This window comes from Mastomys coucha, unplaced genomic scaffold (genome assembly GCF_008632895.1).
Source record: "Mastomys coucha isolate ucsf_1 unplaced genomic scaffold, UCSF_Mcou_1 pScaffold22, whole genome shotgun sequence".
Lineage (NCBI taxonomy): Eukaryota > Metazoa > Chordata > Mammalia > Rodentia > Muridae > Mastomys > Mastomys coucha.
Genome location: NW_022196905.1, coordinates 221,967,511 through 221,987,661, shown reverse-complemented (window position 1 = coordinate 221,987,661; position 20,151 = coordinate 221,967,511). Strand labels below are relative to the sequence as shown.

The window sequence follows — 20,151 nt, the reverse complement described above, 5'->3', positions numbered from 1 at the left end:
CCAGCCCAGTTTTTGGAGGCATTTTCTCAATTGAGGTCCCTTCCTCTCAGATGACTCTAGATTGTGTCACATTGACATAAAACCAGCAGTATTCATGAATGTTTCTGACATTGCTGACTGGTTCTGAAAGTTTTCTGGTGTGATATTTGGGATCTCTGATGTATAATTTATCACCTGCACATAGGGATGTCTGGAGTTCTCTCCTGCTTGCATCTCTTTAACTTCTTTCCTTGCCTTATTGCTCCAGCTAGGGCTTTGAGGAGAGTGTTGAAAAGGAGTAGGGGTGGTGGACAGCCCCGTCTCATTCCTGATTTCAGTGACATTGCTTCGTGCTTTTGAGGATGATGTTGGCGCTGGCATGGAGCCCCTTGTTCAGTCTCTAGAACCACAGCAAAAATAATCAGGGAACTTAATTTTAATAATATATTTTTTTAATACACTGCCATTCTTGTGTTTTACCAGCAAGAAAGGTTGCAAATTTTTTCCTTCTTCTTGACATATTCCTTGTGTGTATAACCTAGACAGGCAGTGTACAAGTGACTGCAGTCCCAGCCTTGAACTCTATATTCTTTTATTGACTTATTGATTGATTGCTTTCTCCCCTCCCCCGTTCCCCCCAGCCAGGGCCTCTTGATGTAGGCTGTCTTGGGACTGCCTAGGTAGACCAAGGCTGGGACTTACAGAAATTTGCTAGCCTCTGCCTCCTGTGCACTGGGACTGAGCTGAGCGTGCCATCACATCTGGCTGCACCATGCTTTTAACATTTTATATGTATTTATGAGTGTGTGTGTATATGTGTGGTTGCACATGTGCCATGGTGCCTGTTGGAGGTCAGAAGATAACTTGGCAGAATCTGTTCTGGCCTTACATTATGTGGGTCCCTGGGATTGAGTTTAGCTCATTAGGTAGGGCAACAAGTGCCTTCATTCGTAATGTAGTCTTTCTCTGCACTGTTCTTTGATGTCATGTATTTTTAGACTGGCAGCACCTGTCATTTTTTTCCAGTATATTTCAAGGGCTCAGTAGCTACATGTGGCCAGTAGTAATCATACTGCACACGAGAACGCAGGCAGAGACAAAAGTGGTTTTGCTTCTATGGCTAGCTCAACTGACAGGCTGTTTTAGGAAGGGGCACCTGCGGAATGCCGTGCAGGCTTTCTTTTCCTTTCCCCACTCGTGATATTTGGAGTCCTTTCAAGGGTCCTGGTGGTGATATCTGAGGTCTCATCTCTCAGGTGAGCCTCTCTACATCTACGAATTCATTGTAAGCCTTGCTCCCGGGTCCACGCAGCTCTTTGTTCTGGTTTTGCCGCAGTGACCTCTCAGTAGGAAGTCTCTGGATTTTCACCGCGACACTGCAATGGGCGGAGCCAGTGGGCGCGCGGCGCCGAAGCTCCCTTTTGATTGGTAGGTGGCCCGGTTTTTATCTTGCCTGCCAAGGTGGGGAGGAGGGGGGGGTCCCCTGCGCTCGTTGAATCTCGAAAGCTGATTGGTCAGCCGTGTGGCGCGAGCAGTGGGTGCACCCCACGCTGATTGGCAGGAGGGACGCACGCGTAGAGAGGGGCGGAGCCGGAGCCCTGGAGTGCTGCTCCCTAAGTGTGTGTGTGTCGGGCTGGGTGGTGTTTGGTGCGGCAGGGCGGCCACTCAGCTGCAGCAGAGCAGGTGCCATCCTGTGGAAGAACCATGAAGCACTACGAGGTAAGCAGCGCGGGGCCCTGGGCCCTGGCCACCGCAGACCGCAGTGTCTTGCAGGGCCTCGGGACCTTTTTATAATGGTCCGGTTGTCCGCCATGGCGCAGACGCAGTGTAATCTCATTGCGCATGTGCGGGGGTGGGTATTTATAAACCTGCCACCCAGGTTGTTTGGAGATGCCTTTTCTTAGGATCTTGCAGGGCCTGGGAGAACCTTGCCGCTTCCTTGCAGCATCCTCGGTGGCCTGAGTGGCAGGTGTTCAGGAGTGCCGGGAGCACTTGTTTTTGGTGCGAGCAATTCTCTTGCACAGTCCTTGCACGGTGTCAGCGCCTCGGGCTCAGGAGGGGCTCTGCAGCCGGCCTTCCTCTTCTGACCTTCGCACTCAACTCGCTACAGATGCCTGGGCGGCGAGGTAGTTGGTTCCAGGGTCACGCCAGTCATTGACCGCCAGGGAAGAAATCCAAATGCGCAAGACCATTGTGGAAGCTCAAGTCTCTGACTGTATTTTGGGTCACCTTTCCTCTTAAAACCAAGTCTTCTCTTATGATCTTCTCGACATAACTGATGATATAATTTCGTTGTTGGTAATTTTTAAGTAATTATCATAAAACAATAACTCATTGCTCACGTTCATAGTAAGAATACACGAGTAAGGGCTAACTACCGTATTAACTGAGATTTCGTCATCTTGTCCTTAAACTCATAGTCCTGCTGCTGTGGGATACTTAATTTCTTACTATGTAGGTGAAAGTCAGAGATGTCAAGTGAATTGTCTAAAGGCCCCTGCTAGTAATGCAGAACAGAGGAAATGCAGATTTCCTTTCAAAGGCATAGTTTTAACCACTAGCAGTTCCATAAATGAAAGCTGGCAAGCTGATTGTTGCTTGCATTTCTCCCCTCAGATTTTACATTTTGTGATGAGATTTGCCAACCTAAGCCTAGCCTTAGGTTCACTTTTTTTTTTTCCCTTCCCTGCCTGCTCCCCTCAACTTGTGCTAGGGTTGGAACTCAGGGCCTTTCTCATGCTAGGCAAGCACTCTCAAACTCTTTTTGTTCATGTATAACTGAAACTGTACAGCATTGTACGGTATCTCCCCATTCCCTACTCCCCCAGCCCCTGGCAGCCACCACTTGTCTCTGGAAATTGACATATTTTAGGAACCTCCAATACATAGCAGATAATCCTATTTTTATCACAACTTGAATGCTAATATTTCTATTCATCTTCTGCATTGCGGTTATTGTTGGTAGTTCCCCCAGGGCCTTTGAAACGAATCTAGAAATACTCAGTCTTTTTTAACATGATGCCAGAGAACCAGGAGATTGAAGTCTGCAATCCTTACGCCCAGCCAACTTTGTGCTCTCAAAAGGAGATTGTTTTCCCCCTGGGGTGCTTTTCCGTTCCCACCCCCTCTCTTGCCACGGAAAAACCGTGTTCCGTTTGAGAAGTGCAGGTGGAGGATGGTATTTGCAGCCAGTTGTGTTAATTTGCTAGTGGAAATCAGGCCAGGTAGGCTTCTGAGACTGGGGTGGGTGCTTTGTTTCAAGGAGTGTGAGCACAGGCTAAGGCTCAGGGTTTGGCCTGGAAAAACGAGCTCCTGTTTATTTCAGTGCCTCATTTCTACCATTGCCTATTGGGCCGATGCATGCACACACGAGGCTCTGAGGCTCTGGGTTCAGCAGCATTGCACAACAAAGGCAGGCAAGAACCACACTGGGATAGGGATGGAGCTCATTTGGTAGAGCACTTTCCTAATGTGTCTTCGGATCCCTGGCACCTGAATAAAACCCGGCAAGCTGGCACATGCCTTTAGTTCCAGGTCTTGGGACTTGGAGGCAGAGGATCAGGAGTTCAAGGTTGTCTTCAACTACATAGTAAGTTTGATGCCAACCTGGGCCAGAGATCCTGTCTCAAAAATCCAAACCAAATGAAAGAGAACAAAACAAAATAACCCCCAAAACAAACAAACAAACATACAAAACAGCCAAAGCTTGAGGGGCCCGGAGAGAACACCTCGGAAAGACTAACGGAATCAACTAACCTGGACCCTTGGGGGTTCCCCAAGACTGAACCACCCACGAGAGAGTGAACAAAGGCTGGGCCTAGGCCTCCCCACATATGTAGCAGATGTGCAGCTTGATCTTCTTAGACCTACAACAGGAGCAAGGACAGAATCCATGACTGATGCCTGCCTGTGGATGCTGTTTCTCTAACTGGGCTGCTTTGTCTGGCCTTAGTGGGAGAGGATGCTCTTGGTCCTGCAGTGACTTGCTGTGCCAAAATAGCTTGGTACCCAGCAGGGCTCTCCTTTATCAGAGGAGGAGGGGAGAGGGTGGGGGAAGCTATGGGAGGGGGGCTGGGAGGAGAAAGGGGGCTGTAATGGGTATGTGAAGTGAATAAATAAATAAATGGGAAACAAAAAACAAAAAGCCAATGTGAACTTGGTGAAAAAAAAGTTATTTCATTTTTTTTTCTTAAATTCTCTGTTGACATTTGTTTTAGTATCCACTGAGGCCATAGTCTTCGGATAGGAGCATCTACTACTTTCTAGCCCAGTTTGTAGGGCTGTTGGTACAGACCAGTGAAAATGGAAGAGATGCTTTCATAGTTAGGACCTTGGAGAAAAGGGTAAGCTATCCACATTAAAGAGGAGAGCTCTGTACTGATAGGCTCACATGCGGGGAGACCCTGAGTTCCACCCCAGTCCTAGATAAAACCAGGCATGGCAGTTCATGCTTGCCATCCTAGTGCTTGGGAGGTGAAGGCATTAGGCTTAGAAGTTCAGAGCCATCCTTGTCCAGTGACATCGTGAATGCCAGGCTACCCGGGTAGGATGGCTCAGCAGGTAGAGCTGTCTGCTGCTGAACTGGAAGACTTGTGTTTAGTTCCATGTAGTTCCTGGAACTCATGTGGTGAGAGGAAAGGACTCCCACAGGCTGCCCTCTGACTTCCACATGCACGCACCAGTGTACATTCAATTACAATAAATAAAAATGTAATTTTTCTTGAGGTAGGATCTGTGTAGTCTCTGTAGCTCTGCCTGTTCCTGAGTGGCTTGGAACTTGCCTTGTAGACTAGTCTGAGTCTGGCCTCGAACTAGGGGATCTCTCTTTGTCTCCCCAAGTGCTGGGTTTAAAGACTTATGCTACCCTAACAGGCTAAAAAGTTAATTTAAATAACAAAATAATAGCTACCTTTGAAGGACTGAATCCATCCTTTGCCTCAGGTGCCTCAGCCCACTGGGAAACCTCCCCATCTCTAAAGCTGTGGAGACGGTGAGACAGTTCATCAGGTAGAGATGCTTCTTGGAAGGCCTACCTGAATTTGATCCCCACACCCCACAAGGTGGCAGGAGAGAACCAATTTCCAGAATACAGTGAATTTTAAGAAAGAGAAAGACTTTTCGCCCATAGGAAGACACCACAAAGATTATGAAGTACAGTGAATATTTTTTGGATATTGTGGGGCTGAACTGGAACCCAGGGTCTTGCACAGGCTAATCAAGCACCCTGCCACCAAAGCTGCCCTTCCCCCTCCCCCTCCCCGACTTGGTGCTCAGGGTCTGGAGAGATGGGTCTAGAAGACCCAGGTTCAATTCCCAACATCACCAACATTCTGTCTAACCCATCTGTAACACCAGTTCTAGGGCTCCAGCACCCTCCTCTGTCCTGTGGGCATTGCGTAAGCTAAGTGCACACCTAATGTCCATGCAGGTAAACAACCCTAAAAACGTCACACTCAGAACAGTTCACCTGTGTCCTCATGGTCAGTTACTGTCACAGGGAAGACCCAAGGCATGGTGGATTCCACCTGGAGAGAAGATTGCTGCTTTTTGATAAGTTTCCTATCAGCACTGTTCATTGCTTATCATTAAAAAGTGTCCCTTCAGTGGCCCAGGCCTAGTGGAGGTGAAGCTTCTAGAACAGATTGGCCTTGGGATTGTTATAAATCAGCAGGGTTGTTACAAAAACAGCTTACCCTGGGCTCAGGTTTTTTTGTTTTTTCATTAGTGTCTTTGCCACTGGAGACGATGCTTGGAGAGCGTGTCTGTGGTACTCTCGCTTGGAGAGCATGTCTGTGGTAGCTTGAGGCAGATCCTGTGCCTTGTAAGGCTGCTGGCAAGCCAGTCCGTGTAGAGAGAGCCTCTGTAGCCCAGGCTGACCTGGCTCACAGGATGGTGAGAATTCACCACAATGCCTGGAAAGGTAGCTGTTTTGGTGCCTGCCTTGCAACTCATTATAGACCAACTTAGTACCTCGCTTCAGGCAAGTTCCTGCCTGCCTGGCTCTCTCCAAAGACTTAGTATGAACATTCTGAAAGTAGTTTTGGTCAAGAGACATTGAAAAAATTTAACTTTTTTTTTTTTTTTAATATTAGGCATTGGAGCCCAGGGCCTTTCTTACTTATGTGTGCCACTAAGCTGCCTCCCTAGGTCTTGATTAAAAGATTATGGTTATTATTATCATCATCATTATCTGTATGTGTTTGGTGTATGTGATGCCTGTGTATACGTGAACTTGGGCAGGGGCCAGAGGAGGGTGTTGTGCACCTCATCATTCTTGGCCCTAGTTTTGAGGCAGGAACCTGAACCTGGGCCAGGCCGGAGGCCAGCAAACCCCAGCACCACTTCTCTGTCCATCACAACCTGGGGTTACAGGTGTGAGGTGTCACATGGGTTCTGGGATCCAAACTCAGTGCCTATCAACCACTGAGCTTGTCATTCCAGTGCCCCTGGTTTTTTTTGGTTGTTGTTTTTTTTTTTTCAGGGTCTCACGCTCTGGCTGACCTGGAATTTGGCTACTTAGACCAGGCTAAGTTCAAACTCAGGTGTACTTGGCTCTGCCTCTGGAGAGCTGGGGTCAAGAGGGGTGCGCACTTCCAGGTTCAGCTCCACCTTGGATTTTTAGATAGGGTTTCATTGTGTAACGTAGGCAGACTTGGATCTGCGTTCTTCCTGCTGTTGATGATTAGCCTTACACAGGCATGCGTCACCACACTTGGTCCTGTGAGGCAACTGCTTAGAGGCAGAAAACAGGTAGGTAGGTGATAGGTAGGGAGAAAGTAGACCCGTGTGCAGGCACTGAGTCGGGCCTCAGACCACATTCTGGCCCGGCCGCCTGACGAAATGGTGGCTTGACTCAGTGGATTGGCTAACCTCTCAGCTTGTCCGTGCTCGATCCTTGGAACAAACCTGCTTGATTGTGAAAGGACCTTGAAGGTGAGGGAGCATCAGGGAGCATCATGATGAGGCTAGATAATGCCATCAAGGCTGCACACGCAGGAGAGGTTTGGGGGTGTTACTTTTAGTTTAGTGTAGTTTTGTTTTTTTTTGAGAAAACTTTTAGGGAGCTCTATCCTGGAACTCAAGAGAGATCTGCCCTGCTCCTGCCTTTCAGGTGCTAGGGTGATTATTAAGTCATGAACTCCCACGCCCAGCCAGCTTCTTTTTAGATTTCTTTTACGTGCTGGTGCAGCTGTATGCTGCTGTATCTGGCTGCTCTGAGCATTTCACACGTCTCCTGACTGAGCTCGCCTCAGACCATGATCCTGGGCAGGCAGCTAGTGGCTCAGTTTGCACATTTCTCTGCAGAGTCCTTAAGCTGCACAGCACACTGGGGCAGCGATCTCAGCCTTGACACCTGCCCTGTGCAAATGGGAGCCCACCCAGACCAGGGCCTTGCCCAAGGCCAGGTCCTGACTCCATTAGCTGTGTTTGTACTGGTTCTCTGTCCTAGGAAGACAGCAAGGTTTGCAGGCTTTGCAGCAGGCCTGGAGTGGGATCCTTCTCTGTATGTTATGTATATAGGTATGGGTGTTTTGCCTGCATGTATATATCTGTGTACCATCTGAGTGTCATCACACGCCCTGTAGTTGGAGTTAGAGTTGTGAGCTGACAAGTGAGTTCTGGGAATTGAACTCAGGTGCTCTGGAAGAACATCCGGTGCTCTAAACTGAAGAATATTGGTGAGCCAATATCCTTTTTTTTTGGTTTATTTTTCCAAGATAGGGTTTCTCTGTGTAATTTTGGCTGTCCTAGAACTTGTGCTGTAGACAAGGCTGGCCTTGAACTCAAGAGATCTATCTGCCTGTCTCTGCCTGACAAGTGCTGGGATTAAATGTGTGAACCACCGTGCCCGACTAAACTCAGCTAATTCTTTGGCTAGCCCTCATGGGCAAAGTTTTTAACCTCTCTAGACTTCTCATCCTGCAGTGACACAGTGGGTTTGCAAGAGTGTGTATTTATTGACTTACATTTTGTTTTCAGGGACATCAGGTAGGCAGCTTAATCGGCCCCTGTGGGATATTCCCACCTTGAAAAGGGGCTGGAGCTGCAGTCAGGTCCCCAACCCATTGCCTGCTCCTGATGGCACATTGATGAGCACCAGCGATGGCCATGTCTGGGTTGTAGGGTTGTCCCTTCCAAGCTTTGGCGCTCTGGTGGGCATTAGGTGCACACACTGAGCACAGAGGAGGCAAGCGGAGACTGAAGAATCCTGGGAGAAGCTGGGCTGATGGTCCCAGTGTGCACATGTTAGGTCAGTTATGCCAGGGGCAACTTAGAGGCCCACAGAGCACCACAGAGCCTTGCTTCACTGACTCCCAAGTGGAGAGAGGAGCGAGTGGCCTGGACAGACTGGGCAGTGCACAGGGTTGGTCCAGAAAGAGACTAGTAGTTCTGATAACACTGTTGGCTTTGGTTGGGTGCCCTGCCCTTTGACAGGCAGGTCTGGCTGGGTGGAAAAGCTGTTTGGTCAAGTTCAGGTCTTAACACCTTCCTGGTGCTATTGATAGTGACAGATGGCAATGTTTTAACAGCTGGGGCTACTTACCTCAGCTGAGAGTGTAGCTGGCAGTCACAATCATAATAAAGTTGTGTGCTATCCCTTTAGGTTCTCTGTTGTGCCACTCCCCCCATTTTTTTTTTTTTTTGTTTGTTTTTCAAGACAGGGTTTCTCTGTGTAGCCCTGGCTGTCCTGGAACACACTCTGTAGACTAGGCTGGCCTCAAGCTCAGAAATCCGCCTGCCTCTGCCTCCCAAGTACTGCTGGGATTAAAGACTTGTGCCACCACTGCCCAGCTGGCCATTTATACTTTTGAGAAACCCTGTTTGCCTATGTGTTGACTGGATGACTGCTAGTTTTAGAGTTTGAGCTCAGTATATACTGTTGAGTATTAATGCCTTGCCAGGTGGATGGCTGCTGGCCAACCTCTCTATAATACCCTGGCCCAGGCTTGGGATTGTCCTCGTCCCTGACCTGGTCCTCACTCAGCCCCGCTGAGACAGCAGACATTACATGGGGCCCAGCCTTCCTTGTTGTGGGAGTTCCATGTTAGACAGGCTGGCTAGGCAGGGCATGATTCTGCAGCTTCCCTGAGGACCTGTGGACTGTATGCCGGGGATGATGAAATTCTCTTACCTGCTCATCTGGCCTAATGTGTAACTGTCAGAGGGCAGTCTATTTTAAGCCCTCTGGGGCTCCCACAGAACCATTGTATTTGGAAAGGCACAGGGCCACTGCTCGTTATTTTCAGCCTCTCCCAGCCTCGCTTCCAAGAGAGAGGTACTGTAAATAGCTTAGAAGCTGGGCAGACTTTTTGATAATTTTTGTTGCAAGCGGAGCTCATGGCCTTTGCAATCTGCACTGGGGAGTGCATGGGCCTGTATCCCTCCTGCTACCTTCTGAATCCTCTTACCCCCGGAAGCCCTGTGTGTGACAGATCCTGTCTCACACTCACAGGAAGTCTCCATGTGATCAGCAGGATCGGCTGGCCTTCAGCTGTGGTGTGCAGTACGTAGAGACAGACATCTGTCACCTGCAGCACCTGCTGTCATTGCAGCTGTCATGGTAGCACTCACCTGCAGCACCTGCTGTCACAGCAGCCAGCAGCTTCTCTAGGAGCCAGTGCTGCTGCTGCCTTGGCCCCCTGGAGTGTCCACATCCCGCCCATTCCTGCCTTTATTATAATTTTAAAAATAAATGATATTTTGTTATTAACTAATAGAATCTCATCATTGTAAATAAAATTTTTAGTACAGTAGAGATGATTCCTATCATTACTTAAGCAGGAGATAGTGATGATAACAGTATAATATGTGTAGGCGTGTGTGTGTGTGTGTGTGTGTGTGTGTGTTTTAAAATGTAATTTTTTTTTGTGCTGTGAATGGAATCCAGGGCCTTGTGTCTTCTAGGCAAATCTTTCCACCGAGGGCGACATCTGAGCCCCTTCTAGAACCAGGTGTATCTTTATTTTGAGATAAAGTTTTTGCTATGTAGCCCAGGTTGGCTTGAACTGGAGATCCGCTTGTTTAAACCTCCTCTCAATGCTGGGGTGATTAGCTTCCAGGTAGATGTTTGATGGGATGGATAGATAGAGGGTCTCAACCTGACCTTTCCAGTACCCTTCTGTGTGCTCCCATGCCTAGCACCATTGCGGTTTGGAGGGAATTATTTTCACAGCGTCCGGCAGGCCTCTCCTTTCGGCCTACTAATTCACTCAAAAGGATCCCTTAAGAACTCAAGCCTCAGCGGGAGATGGTGGTTTGCGCCTTTAATCCCAGTACTCAGGAGGCAGCAGACCACTACAGGCATGGAGTGGGTTTCAGGTCAGACAGGACTACACAGTGAGACCCCATGTCAGCAGTCACAACAAAGCAAGAAGAATTAAACTCAAGTCAGGACTTAACACTCTTGTGCCCAGAGCTCCCTGTAGCTCCGTCTCCTCACCCAGCCCTTGGGACCTTTCCTCTCATGCATATGACTCCAGATCACACATCTGTGAGCATCTGTTACGCTTCACTTCAGGCCCTGTGCACAGCTGTTCTTCTCACGAGGGTGGCCGCCTTCAGTGCCTTTACTCTTGGGACCTGGTCGCAAGTCCCATCAGGGAGCTCCATCCTCACTCTTCCTCTCCTGACAGGATTTCACTAAGCACTCTGTAGCCTGGCTAGCCTGATACTCATGTAGGCCAGGCTAGCCTCATACTCAGAGATCCACCAGCCTTTGCCTTCTGTAGTATGGCTAGGAAGGTCTTTCTTGACCACTTTGTAGAGAAAACTGCATGCACGTCCTGCCTCCACTACATACATGCCTTTGTCTGTTCCATGCGTTGTTTTGTTATGTTGTGTCACCTTCTCATATTATGTAGAACTAACTATTCACTTTACATATTTGTTCTCTTGCTGTCTTTCTTTACGATGGCGGTTGAAACTAGACCTTATGCCAGGCAGTGGTGGGGCATGCCTTTAATCCCAACACGTGGGAGGCAGAGGCAAGCGGATTTCTGAGTTCTCAGCCAGCCTGGTCTACAGAGTGAGTTCCAGGACAGCCAGGGCTATACAGAGAAACCCTGCTTTGAAAAACAAAAAACAGGGCTGGCGAGATGGCTCACCAGGTAAGAGCACTGACTGCTCTTCTGAACGCCCTGAGTTCGGATCCCAGCAAGCATATGGTGGTTCACAACCACCCGTAATGAGATTGGACGCCCTCTTCTGGTGCATCTGAAGACAGCTGCAGTAAATTATGCCGGAGCGAGCGGAGCCGGAGTGAGCGGGGGCCGCAGAGGTCCTGAGATCAACAGCAGCCACACACGTGATAGCTCACGGCCATCTGTACAACTACAGTGTATTCATACACATAAAATAAATAAGATAAATCTTAAAAAAAAAAGAGAAACAAAAACCAAAAACAAACAAACAAACAAACAAACAAAAACAAACAAAAAAGGAACTAGACCTTATATATGCTCAGCAAGTGCCTATCAAAGATGCTTTTCTAATATGGCTGGGTCTCCAGATTTCCACAGTGTCTGGAATGTGGTTTGGTTTTTCAGTCAAAGGGGATTATTTGTAAAGGAGGAATCTTTAAGAATGAGCTGTGAATGAGGATCCTAGAGGGCCGTCTGGCAAGCTGAGTACACGCAAAGACTCACCTGCTTGCTGGCTTGGGTGGAGTCAGGGGTGGGCATAACGGACAGTGACTGACGAACGCCTCTAGTCAGTTCATCCTTGGAGTATAGGGTCTCTGGCTTCCTTAAGCTTCCTGGCTTACCTGCCCTGAAATGGAGGGAGGCCCGAATTAGATCCCTAATTGCAAGAGGGCAGCAGGTGGGACGACCGGTGAACAGCACAGGCGCAGCCCTGGAGGAGGGCAGAGGAGCTGAGGCTGCAGCTCTCAGGATGGGAGCTCATCCACACTAAGGGAGCGAAGCAGATGAGATTCAGCCCTCTGAGCTAAGTCTTAGCCTTGTCCCAGGACCGAAGACCTGTGCCTCCAGCTGCAGTCTCTTGTCAGTAAGTAGGGTAACAGCGTCACTCTAGTATCCTGGAGAGAGCTGCAGAGCAGACGTGCTGCCTTCCCCACACCTAAGGGAGTTACTAGGACCTCGGCGGGGGCCATGTCAGTATGGTAGGGGTGATGGAGATGGAGATGGCTGGCCCTTCTGGTCCCAGAAGTGCTATTTTTTTGCTGAGGGTGAAATCTTTGGCCTTGTACATACTAAGTGCCCACTAAGCCCACGTTGATATGGCCCAGCAGGGAGATGACTTAAAAACTGTATTCTTTGCCGGGCGGTGGTGGCGCACGCCTTTAATCCTGGCACTTGGGAGGCAGAGGCAGGTGGATTTCTGAGTTCAAGGCCAGCCTGGTCTACAGAGTGAGGTCCAAGACAGCCAGGGCTACACAGAGAAACCCTGTCTGGAAAAAAACAAAAAACAAAAACAAAAGAAAAAAATTTTTGTTTTCTCTTGAGACAGGGTTTCTCTGTGTAGTCCTGGCTGTCCTGGACCTCGCTCTGTAGACCAGGCTGGCCTTGAACTCAGCTTCTGTCTCTGCCTCTGCCTCTCAAGTGCTGGGTGGGTTTAAAGGCGTGCGCCACCGCTGCCCAGCTGCTTAAAATTTTTTAATTTTATTTTTTTATTGTGTGATGCTAGGAATTGAGCTTAGGGCCTTGTGCATGCTAAGCCAGGTCTTGGTCCTTTCTGTGGGAAATTTGAAGCTATAGATGCCAGGCAGTGGTTAGAATTTCTAATGTTGGCACTTAGGACAGGCTTCTTCCTGCCAGTCCACTGGGTGGTGCTGTAGCAATCTGTTATTTTTTATTTGTATTTGAACAGTATTTTGCTATGTAGCCCGGGTAGCTTTGCATGGGGCATCTTCTGCCCTATCGATGGCACCAGCATGCTTAGCCCATGGCAGTCATTGTGAATGCACACACAGTCCCATGGGTTAGACTCCCATGAACATTCCCATTTGCCTTTCTGGCCTTAGCTAGTGTTGGAGACACCCCTGCTTTCCCAGGCTGGATGGTGGTGGCCTTCACCTGCCATAGGAAAACATGTGATTGTTGCTCCATCCTGCCTTGGTGTCTCTGGATTTAGGCGGTGTCTTGGGTGTGGCCCACCATACCAGGCTGGGCTAGCAGAGGTAGGTACATAGGGTTCTGGGTTCAAGAAATGTGGTTTAGCCCTTGGCTCCTCTGTAGCATCCACATGCCCTCTGTAGGAGATATATTCTGCATGCATTTGAAAATGGAGACTGGTCCTTTAAAATAAGATGTACTGGAGCCTCACTGTCTCTGTTTCTCTCTCTCTCTTTCTCTCTCTCTCCCCCTCTATCCCCTTTTGGATAATTGGGTAATCCGGTCTTAGGTGTCCTTTTCTTTGTAACAGCCTCATACTAGTCAAATGCTCTGTCATTAATCCATACCCCAGTTTTAGTATATTTCTTTCTTTCTTTAATCCTTTATGGTGCTAGAGGTCAGTGCAGCTTTTGGTTGCTTTTTGAGACAGGATCTCCCTGTGTAGCCCTGCTGGCCTGGAACTTACTCTGCAGATGAGGCTGGCCTCAGCCTCAGAGATAGATCTGCTTTCCCTGCCTTCAGAATGCTAGGTTTAAAGGTGTGCATTCAGCACAAACTAACTTTAAACAAAAAATTATGTCTCTGGGCAGAAACAGAGGCAGGCAGATCTCAGAGTTCAAGGCCAGCCCAGAATACCTGGTCATTTTCAGGCTAGCCAGGGCTGCATAGTGAGATCCTGCCTCCAAAACAAAACAAACAAAAATCCAAACAGAAAAAAATAGTGTGTGGGGGCGTGCTGGGGTGTGTCTGCGTGTGGATGTCAGAGGATGAGCCACGGGAATCTGTTCTCTCCTTCACCATGTGAGTTCTGGGGGTAGACTTTCTGCTTCAGGCTTGGTGGGAAGCATCTACATGCTGAGCTATCTCTCCAGGCCAGTCTTTCCTCCACCCCTTCCCTCCCTCTCCTCTCTTCCCTTCCTGTCTCCTCCCTCCTCCCCCTTCTCTTCCCCTCCCTACTCTTCCTCTCTCCTCCCCTTTCCTTCCCTCTGCTGTGAGTCCTCCTTTCCCCTCCCTATTCCTCCCTCTCTCCCCCACCCCCCTTCAGTGCTGTGGCCTCTGCTCTCTGTGCCAGTCCTGGGTTGAGAGCCTGTGAACATGGTGTTCAGACTCTGGCTTCTGTCGAGGTGCAACAGGGACTGGAGCCTGAAATAACCTGGTCATAGGCCAAGTATAGGTGGTCAGTGTCTGTGCTGTCCCTGCTGGGGTAGCCTGTTCCTACTGCTGCTCCTAGAGAGGCTGGCTAGCAAAAGACCTGCTCCCTTGCCCCTGGTGCACCATGGAGAAATGAAGTCAGATGCCAAGGCTACTGGGGAAGGACAAATTTGGGCTAGAGCAGGTGCAGTCTGTGCTGGCTTTCTGGCAGCTGAGAGCAGGTCATCAGCTATCACAACATTATTAGGGTTACTGGGTATTTCTGGAAAGTAAAAGAGAACAGGAGCCAAAGCCATTGAGCTGGAGTCTCGGATGAACGTGGGGAGGCCGTATGTCTGACTGGTCAGCTGCCTGTACTGCGCTTGGGCCAAAGGTTGGGTTAAGTCTCTGCCCTCTGGGCTCAGCAATGCCCCTAAGAAGGGTGTACATGCCCTTATGCCTCAGGAGTTCTTGCAACAGCCGGCTGAAGGACTGGAAAGGTTCTTTGAATCTTCACTTGGGGTTCCTGGTAGCAGTGAGTAGGGAGAGTATGCTGCCCTGCCACGTGGAGATACTGACTGTGTGGCTGTGCTGTGCTAGGCTAGGCTCTCCAGTATGGGGACCTATGCCAGGGCTGAGAGCCTGAGGGGGTGATGGTGTCTCGTTCTCTGCATCACTGTGGACTCATGGCTGACTTCCTGCCTCAGGCATTACTCCTAGGTGACTCAGTCTGTGGACCTTGCTTCCTCATCTGGGACATGAACTCGAAGCTTGCTGTGGTGGTTTGAGTAACAGTGGTCCCATAGGCTTACATGTCCCTGGCCCTTAGCTGGTAGACCTGTTTGGGAAGGACTCGGAGGTGTGGCCTTGTTGGAGGTGTGTCACTGGTTTTGAGGATTCTAAAGTCCACATCATTCCCAGCTAACTTTTTCTGCCTTGTAGTTTCTCAAGATGTGAAAGATACTGTTTCAGTGCCATGCCTGCCTGCCCTGCTGCCATGCTCCATGCCCATGCTGAGATGGTCATAGATTCTAACCCTCTGGAACCACGAGCCTCTAATTAAATGCTTTCTTTTACAAGAAAGCCTTGGTCATGGTGTCTTATCACAGCAGTGGAGAAGTAACTAAGACACCCATAGTTCTGGCTATGTGTGGCTATTACAAAGGAGAGGTACTTATGAAGCTGGGCAGGGTTGAAACTGCTTGCCGGTGTCCCCACCTAGTCATCAGGCAGGCCCCATAGTTGAATACCCAAAGTTCTGGGTGTGTAAGTTAGTGGCTGACCTGGAAGGCTGGTTGGAGGCACTGAGCTAGCCCGTGACGTGAACTCTGCAGCCGTGGTCTTGCTTGCAGGCACAGGACCTTGGAGCAGCAGGGCCCCCACATTTGTGAAGAGGTGTCTGCAGCTTGAGTCCTGTGGCATGCAGACATTGCAGATGCGACTCTTCCAGCCTGGCCTCGATGGGGCTGCTCCTTCCTACTGGGCTTGGCAGATCAGACCCGCTCACTCCTTCATTTCCAGGTTCAGGCCATTTGGGGTCTGCTGCTTCCACTCTTGTCTGTCTAGAATCCAACCATTGTTCCTCCTCTCTTCTCTCTCCCCATCTTGGTCTCCTAGCCTCTGCCCCACCCCTCAGACTGTCCCCCCAGCACTGGCACCTGTGAACCTGTGTCCCTTCTCTGCTCAGAAAGCCTTTGTGACTCCTCCCATTTGAGCCAGGCCAAAGCCAAGGCCCTCTCCTGGCTACAGGCCTGCTCAGCTGCGCTTCTCCCTCCCTGCACACCGGGCACCCTACTAGGACCTTGGTATATGCTATTGCCTGGACCTTCTTTCCATGGGTGGTGAAATGGCTGTGTCCTTCCCCCAGGGCCTTTTGCTGGGCAGCTCTCTCTCAGGGAGGGAGATCTTTGTTCCTTTACCTTATTTTCATTTTATTAGTTTTGGAGGTAGGGTCGTTCTGACCAGCCTGGAGCTATGCAGGCCTGACTGGGCTTGAGCTTTGGGTGTTCCTGCTCACTCACTCCCTGCGCTCCCCCCAGGGATAGGATTGCTGGCCTGTGCTCACTCGCCCAGCTGCCACTCTCTTCTTGCCTGCTACTTCCCCATCTGGGTTTCCCTCAAGTCTTGGTGACAATACAGGTTGCTTCTGTCTGTCCTTCCCTTTGCTCCTGCTCCCTTGACCGAGGCTTGGGTTGAGAGGAGGGCTTGGTAGTGTTTGTTCCGATGCCTGAGGCAGGGAGAGTGGGGAGGCAGCAGGTGGTAGCTCCCAGAGGTCTCTGCTGCTAAGTGGAAGAGTGAGGTTAGGGTTTCTCTTGGTCCCATCCTGCAGCCTAGCTGTGTGCTTGGCTGTTGTCTTTAGGACTGTCTCTGCCGTCCATCCTTCCGCCTCTTGGCCCAAGGGACAGTGGAAAGTATTGCGGCCTCTATTGGCTGCTATCGCCCCTTTCCCTGGCCTCCCACATGGCCTCTTGTTGTTTGTGTTCAGGCTCAGTGCCGCCAGCTGGGTGGGGCACGGTCCTGTCAGCCCTCTGACCTTGGGTCCCAGCATGGATGCAGTCAAGGTTGTAGGACAGAGGGGCCTGGCTGGTTCCTGGCACATCTGTGACTGCTCTTCTGTCACAGTCAGTTGTATGATAGATATCCTTGTGCTTTTCCTCTTTCCCTGAGACAAGGTCTTGGTACATAGCCAGGGCCAGGACAAGGTGGGCCTCTCATTTTCTGATCCTCCCACCTTCCTTCCCCTCCCAGAGCTGGGATTCCAGGCCCCGGCCCCCACACCTGGCCACTGCTAAGCCTTCATTCTAGATGGTTGCTGTTTGAGTGCTCAGGTGCTTGTCTTCTTGACTTGTTATCTAGTTCCTGCAGTGAGCATGGGAGGCTGCAGTTGGAAAGAGTCTGTCCCCCCTTGGAGCTGAAGAGGTAGAGAGCTTGTTAGCAGCCACAGATAGGTCTCCTTTAAACTTAGTGTCCAGGGGATGTGTGTTAACCCTGCCATGCCTTGCAGAACCTCTCAGCTCTGGGCCACCACTGAGGGACACCCCAGTGTGTCTCTTTCTCTGGGGGCTGGATCCTGGTGAGCCGATCCATTTTCTCAGTGTGGGGCGCCTTAGAACCAGGGCTGTAAGACCTGGCAGCCTGGAGTGCAGTGTAGGCTCTGAAGCTCCAAAGGGAGCAGCAACCTCTTACAGCCCATAGCTGCCTTCCATACGGTTTAGGGGCAGAACAGGGCTCCTGGAGAGCTGAAGGAGCAGTCAGGAAAGGGTGGGGGAACTGGGAGGGAACTCAGGCCAGATCCTGGTGACCTTTTCCCAAGCGATAGATAACATTGAACTGGGCTCTACCTGGGACCACTCGGCTGTTAGAGAACAGCCAGCTCAGGACAGGTAGGAGGTCTCCCTGGTCTTTCCTTATTCTTTTTTTTTTTTTTTTAAGCAAAAGCTTAGTGAGCAAAGGCAGTAACTAGACTACTACCTGCAGTCTTTGTTTGTTTGTTTTTTTCCTGTAGCTCAGGCTGGCCTCAAGCTTGTATGTTGCTAGGGTTGTCTCTGAACTGATCCTGAGTCTTCTGTTGATTGCTGGGATCACAAGTGTATGCCACCCTGACTGGTGATGAGGTACCCAGGAGCCTGAGGTGTGAGCCTCCTGTGCAACACTAACACAGGGCATGCTTCTCTGTCTTTTTGTTGTCCTGCCTGGCTGGGACAACCTCAAGAATGCTACCTTTGTGTCTTAGAGCAAGGAACAGGCACTCTCTCTAGCGTGCCAACCTTGGTCTTGCCACACAGTGTTGTGCCAAGGCCAGCACCTCCCACCCCCCCAGCCCTAGGGTGGGCTTCTGTTCGGCCAGTACACCCCCCCCCCCATGGGCTCCAGTTCTTAGACTGCTTTGTTGCCCTTGACCTTGGGCTGGTCTGAGTTGTTGTTGGCTGCAGCCGGGCCTTGTTATCGCAACCTCTGGGTGAGAATTCTTCACAGACTAGTGGGACTGTCATCGCAGAAGCAGCACATGTGCCATGCCAGGGCTCCTGCCCTTGTGCTTGTCTTTGACCCCTGTCTATTGTGCTTTCAACAGCAGGTCCCTCCATCTCTGCTCTCGGCCAGCTCGGGGACTCAGGTTACCCCTCATGAGCCACCCTTATATAGATGTCCATCTATATACACTGTAGGGGTCCCTTCCTTATCTAAGCTGTGCTTTCTCCCCAGGATGGGCAGAGCTTGCTGCCTGCCTGCCTTCAAGGTTCACCCTGACTGGGGTACCTTTCTGTAGCCATCTGTGCTCTCTGACTCCCGACTTAGGTGCCCGTCCTGGTTGTACTGTAGGCTGGCTTCAGTGTGGATGGGGGTGTGTGTGTGGGATAAGTATGGGGCAGGGGTGAGGGTGGCAATGGTTGAGCACGGTGGGGACCAAGGTCTAAGGCGCACATTGACTTCCCTCAGTCTCCTTAGCCTGTTCCCTGGAGCTGTTTTGTTTTTTCTCTTTTGATGGACACTTTGTCTGTCTGTTACTGGTTGGGTCTGGGGTGGAACTTGGTGGTACAGTGTCTGCCTTGCAGTCTGAGAGCCCTACATGGAATCCCCTGAAGCCAGAGCTTTTGTCGTGCAGTTCCTGGGACTAAATAAAATGCATAGTTCATCTGTGGTTGCAGACAGCTGTACTTCCTCAGCGCTTGGGAAACTGAGACAGGAGTGTTTCAGGGTTTAAAGACTCAGACCCTGTCTCATCCCTGAGTGATACCCGTCCTCCCCAAAACGTACGCAACCTAGTGGATTTCATCACCTTTCGGTATGCAGGTCCCCACCTCTGTGACTGGCACCTTTGCCTTACCCACAAAGAGCATGTGTCTTTCAGCATCTCCCCTCTCCCCCCAGGTTACCAGCAGGCTGCTCTCTGTCTGTCCTGGTCCAGCCCTGGGCACTCTGAGCCTGAAAGTCTGGTTTCTTTCACCTAGCTAATCTCCTTGCTACACTTAACATACCTTTTATCTTGATTTTGAAATAATTCTAGAGGCTCAGGGAGTTGCAAGAACGGCCTGTGGCCCACTGGGCCTTTTTTAGACCTTTGCCTGCGGGATGATGGCCGTATGGATCTGGGGCTCCTGTGGGAGGCCCTGGACTCACCTCTGCTCAGGCAGCTCCTCTGCTTGTGGCTGGGGGTTGCTCTTCACTGTGGCCCCTCTCCATGCTGCTTTCCTGCTGCCCACTTGTAGCCAGTTGGTGCACCACAGCTCCTGGCCTGGTTGCAGAGCCCCATCTGGGGGGAGGCTAGAGTTTCAGCCCTCCCCGGCAGCTGGTCCAGTAGGGAGAGGGGCTGGTTGTATTTTAAGCTGTTGAGTGGTTCAGCAGGAACTCCATGGCCTTCTCTCCCAGTGCACGTTGTGCCGCCCTCCTGTGATTCACATGGACTCTGAGCATGTGGACAGTGCTCATGGGCCCCAGCAACTATTAATATATCCACAGCCCGGAGCCCTGCCACTTCACCCTTCTAGCACATTCCTCATGTGCTCATTCTTTCTCATTCCTCTTTAGAGGGGTCCCAGCGTATGACCACCGCTCAGTCTGGCACTGATTGTCCTTGTGTGGATTCAGCCATCTGCGCCCCAGGCCACAAGGTGGGGCAGAGTATGCTGCTGATCCACATAATCTCCTATGCTGCGTCCATGATGTAGGCTCTGGCACGTACGGGCAAGCAGGCCTGGGTACCACTGCCTGGCATAGGAGCCTTGCTCTGAACTCTCAAGCCCAGGCCCTGCAGGGCAGCATCACTGGGTAGGGTCACCTCCATGGGGGCTTCCCTACCTGTACATGCACACATACACACACGCATACACTTCCCGTGTGCCAGCACTATGTAGGCCCACCCATGTCCTCTCAGGGACCCCTAGCAGCCCTGGGGTCTTGCCATGGCCTCTGTGGTTGGGAGCATGCAGGTGGCAATAGTCAGCTTCTCTGGCCTTTGATGCCCCCTTCT

General features: G+C 50.6%; 1 protein-coding gene and 1 long non-coding RNA gene across 3 annotated transcripts in view; one reads left to right on the top strand and one right to left on the bottom strand.

Moving 5' to 3' along the window:
* Positions 1–1,539: 1,539 nt before the first annotated feature.
* Positions 1,540–20,151, top strand: part of Tecr (trans-2,3-enoyl-CoA reductase) — a 22,292-nt gene continuing 3,680 nt past the window's right edge. For both annotated transcript variants that reach the window (XM_031340520.1, XM_031340519.1), the window contains exon 1: positions 1,540–1,698. In XM_031340520.1, coding sequence (XP_031196380.1) covers positions 1,684–1,698 — 15 coding nt within the window. In that variant the 5' untranslated portion in view covers positions 1,540–1,683. The remainder of the gene's footprint in view (positions 1,699–20,151) is intronic.
* LOC116069685 overlaps positions 11,630–20,151 on the bottom strand; it is a 9,132-nt gene continuing 610 nt past the window's right edge. Inside the window, exons 2-3 of the long non-coding RNA XR_004110094.1 lie at positions 19,302–19,569; positions 11,630–11,748 (exon numbers count right to left, since the gene is read on the bottom strand). This is a non-coding gene — a long non-coding RNA (uncharacterized LOC116069685). The remainder of the gene's footprint in view (positions 11,749–19,301; positions 19,570–20,151) is intronic.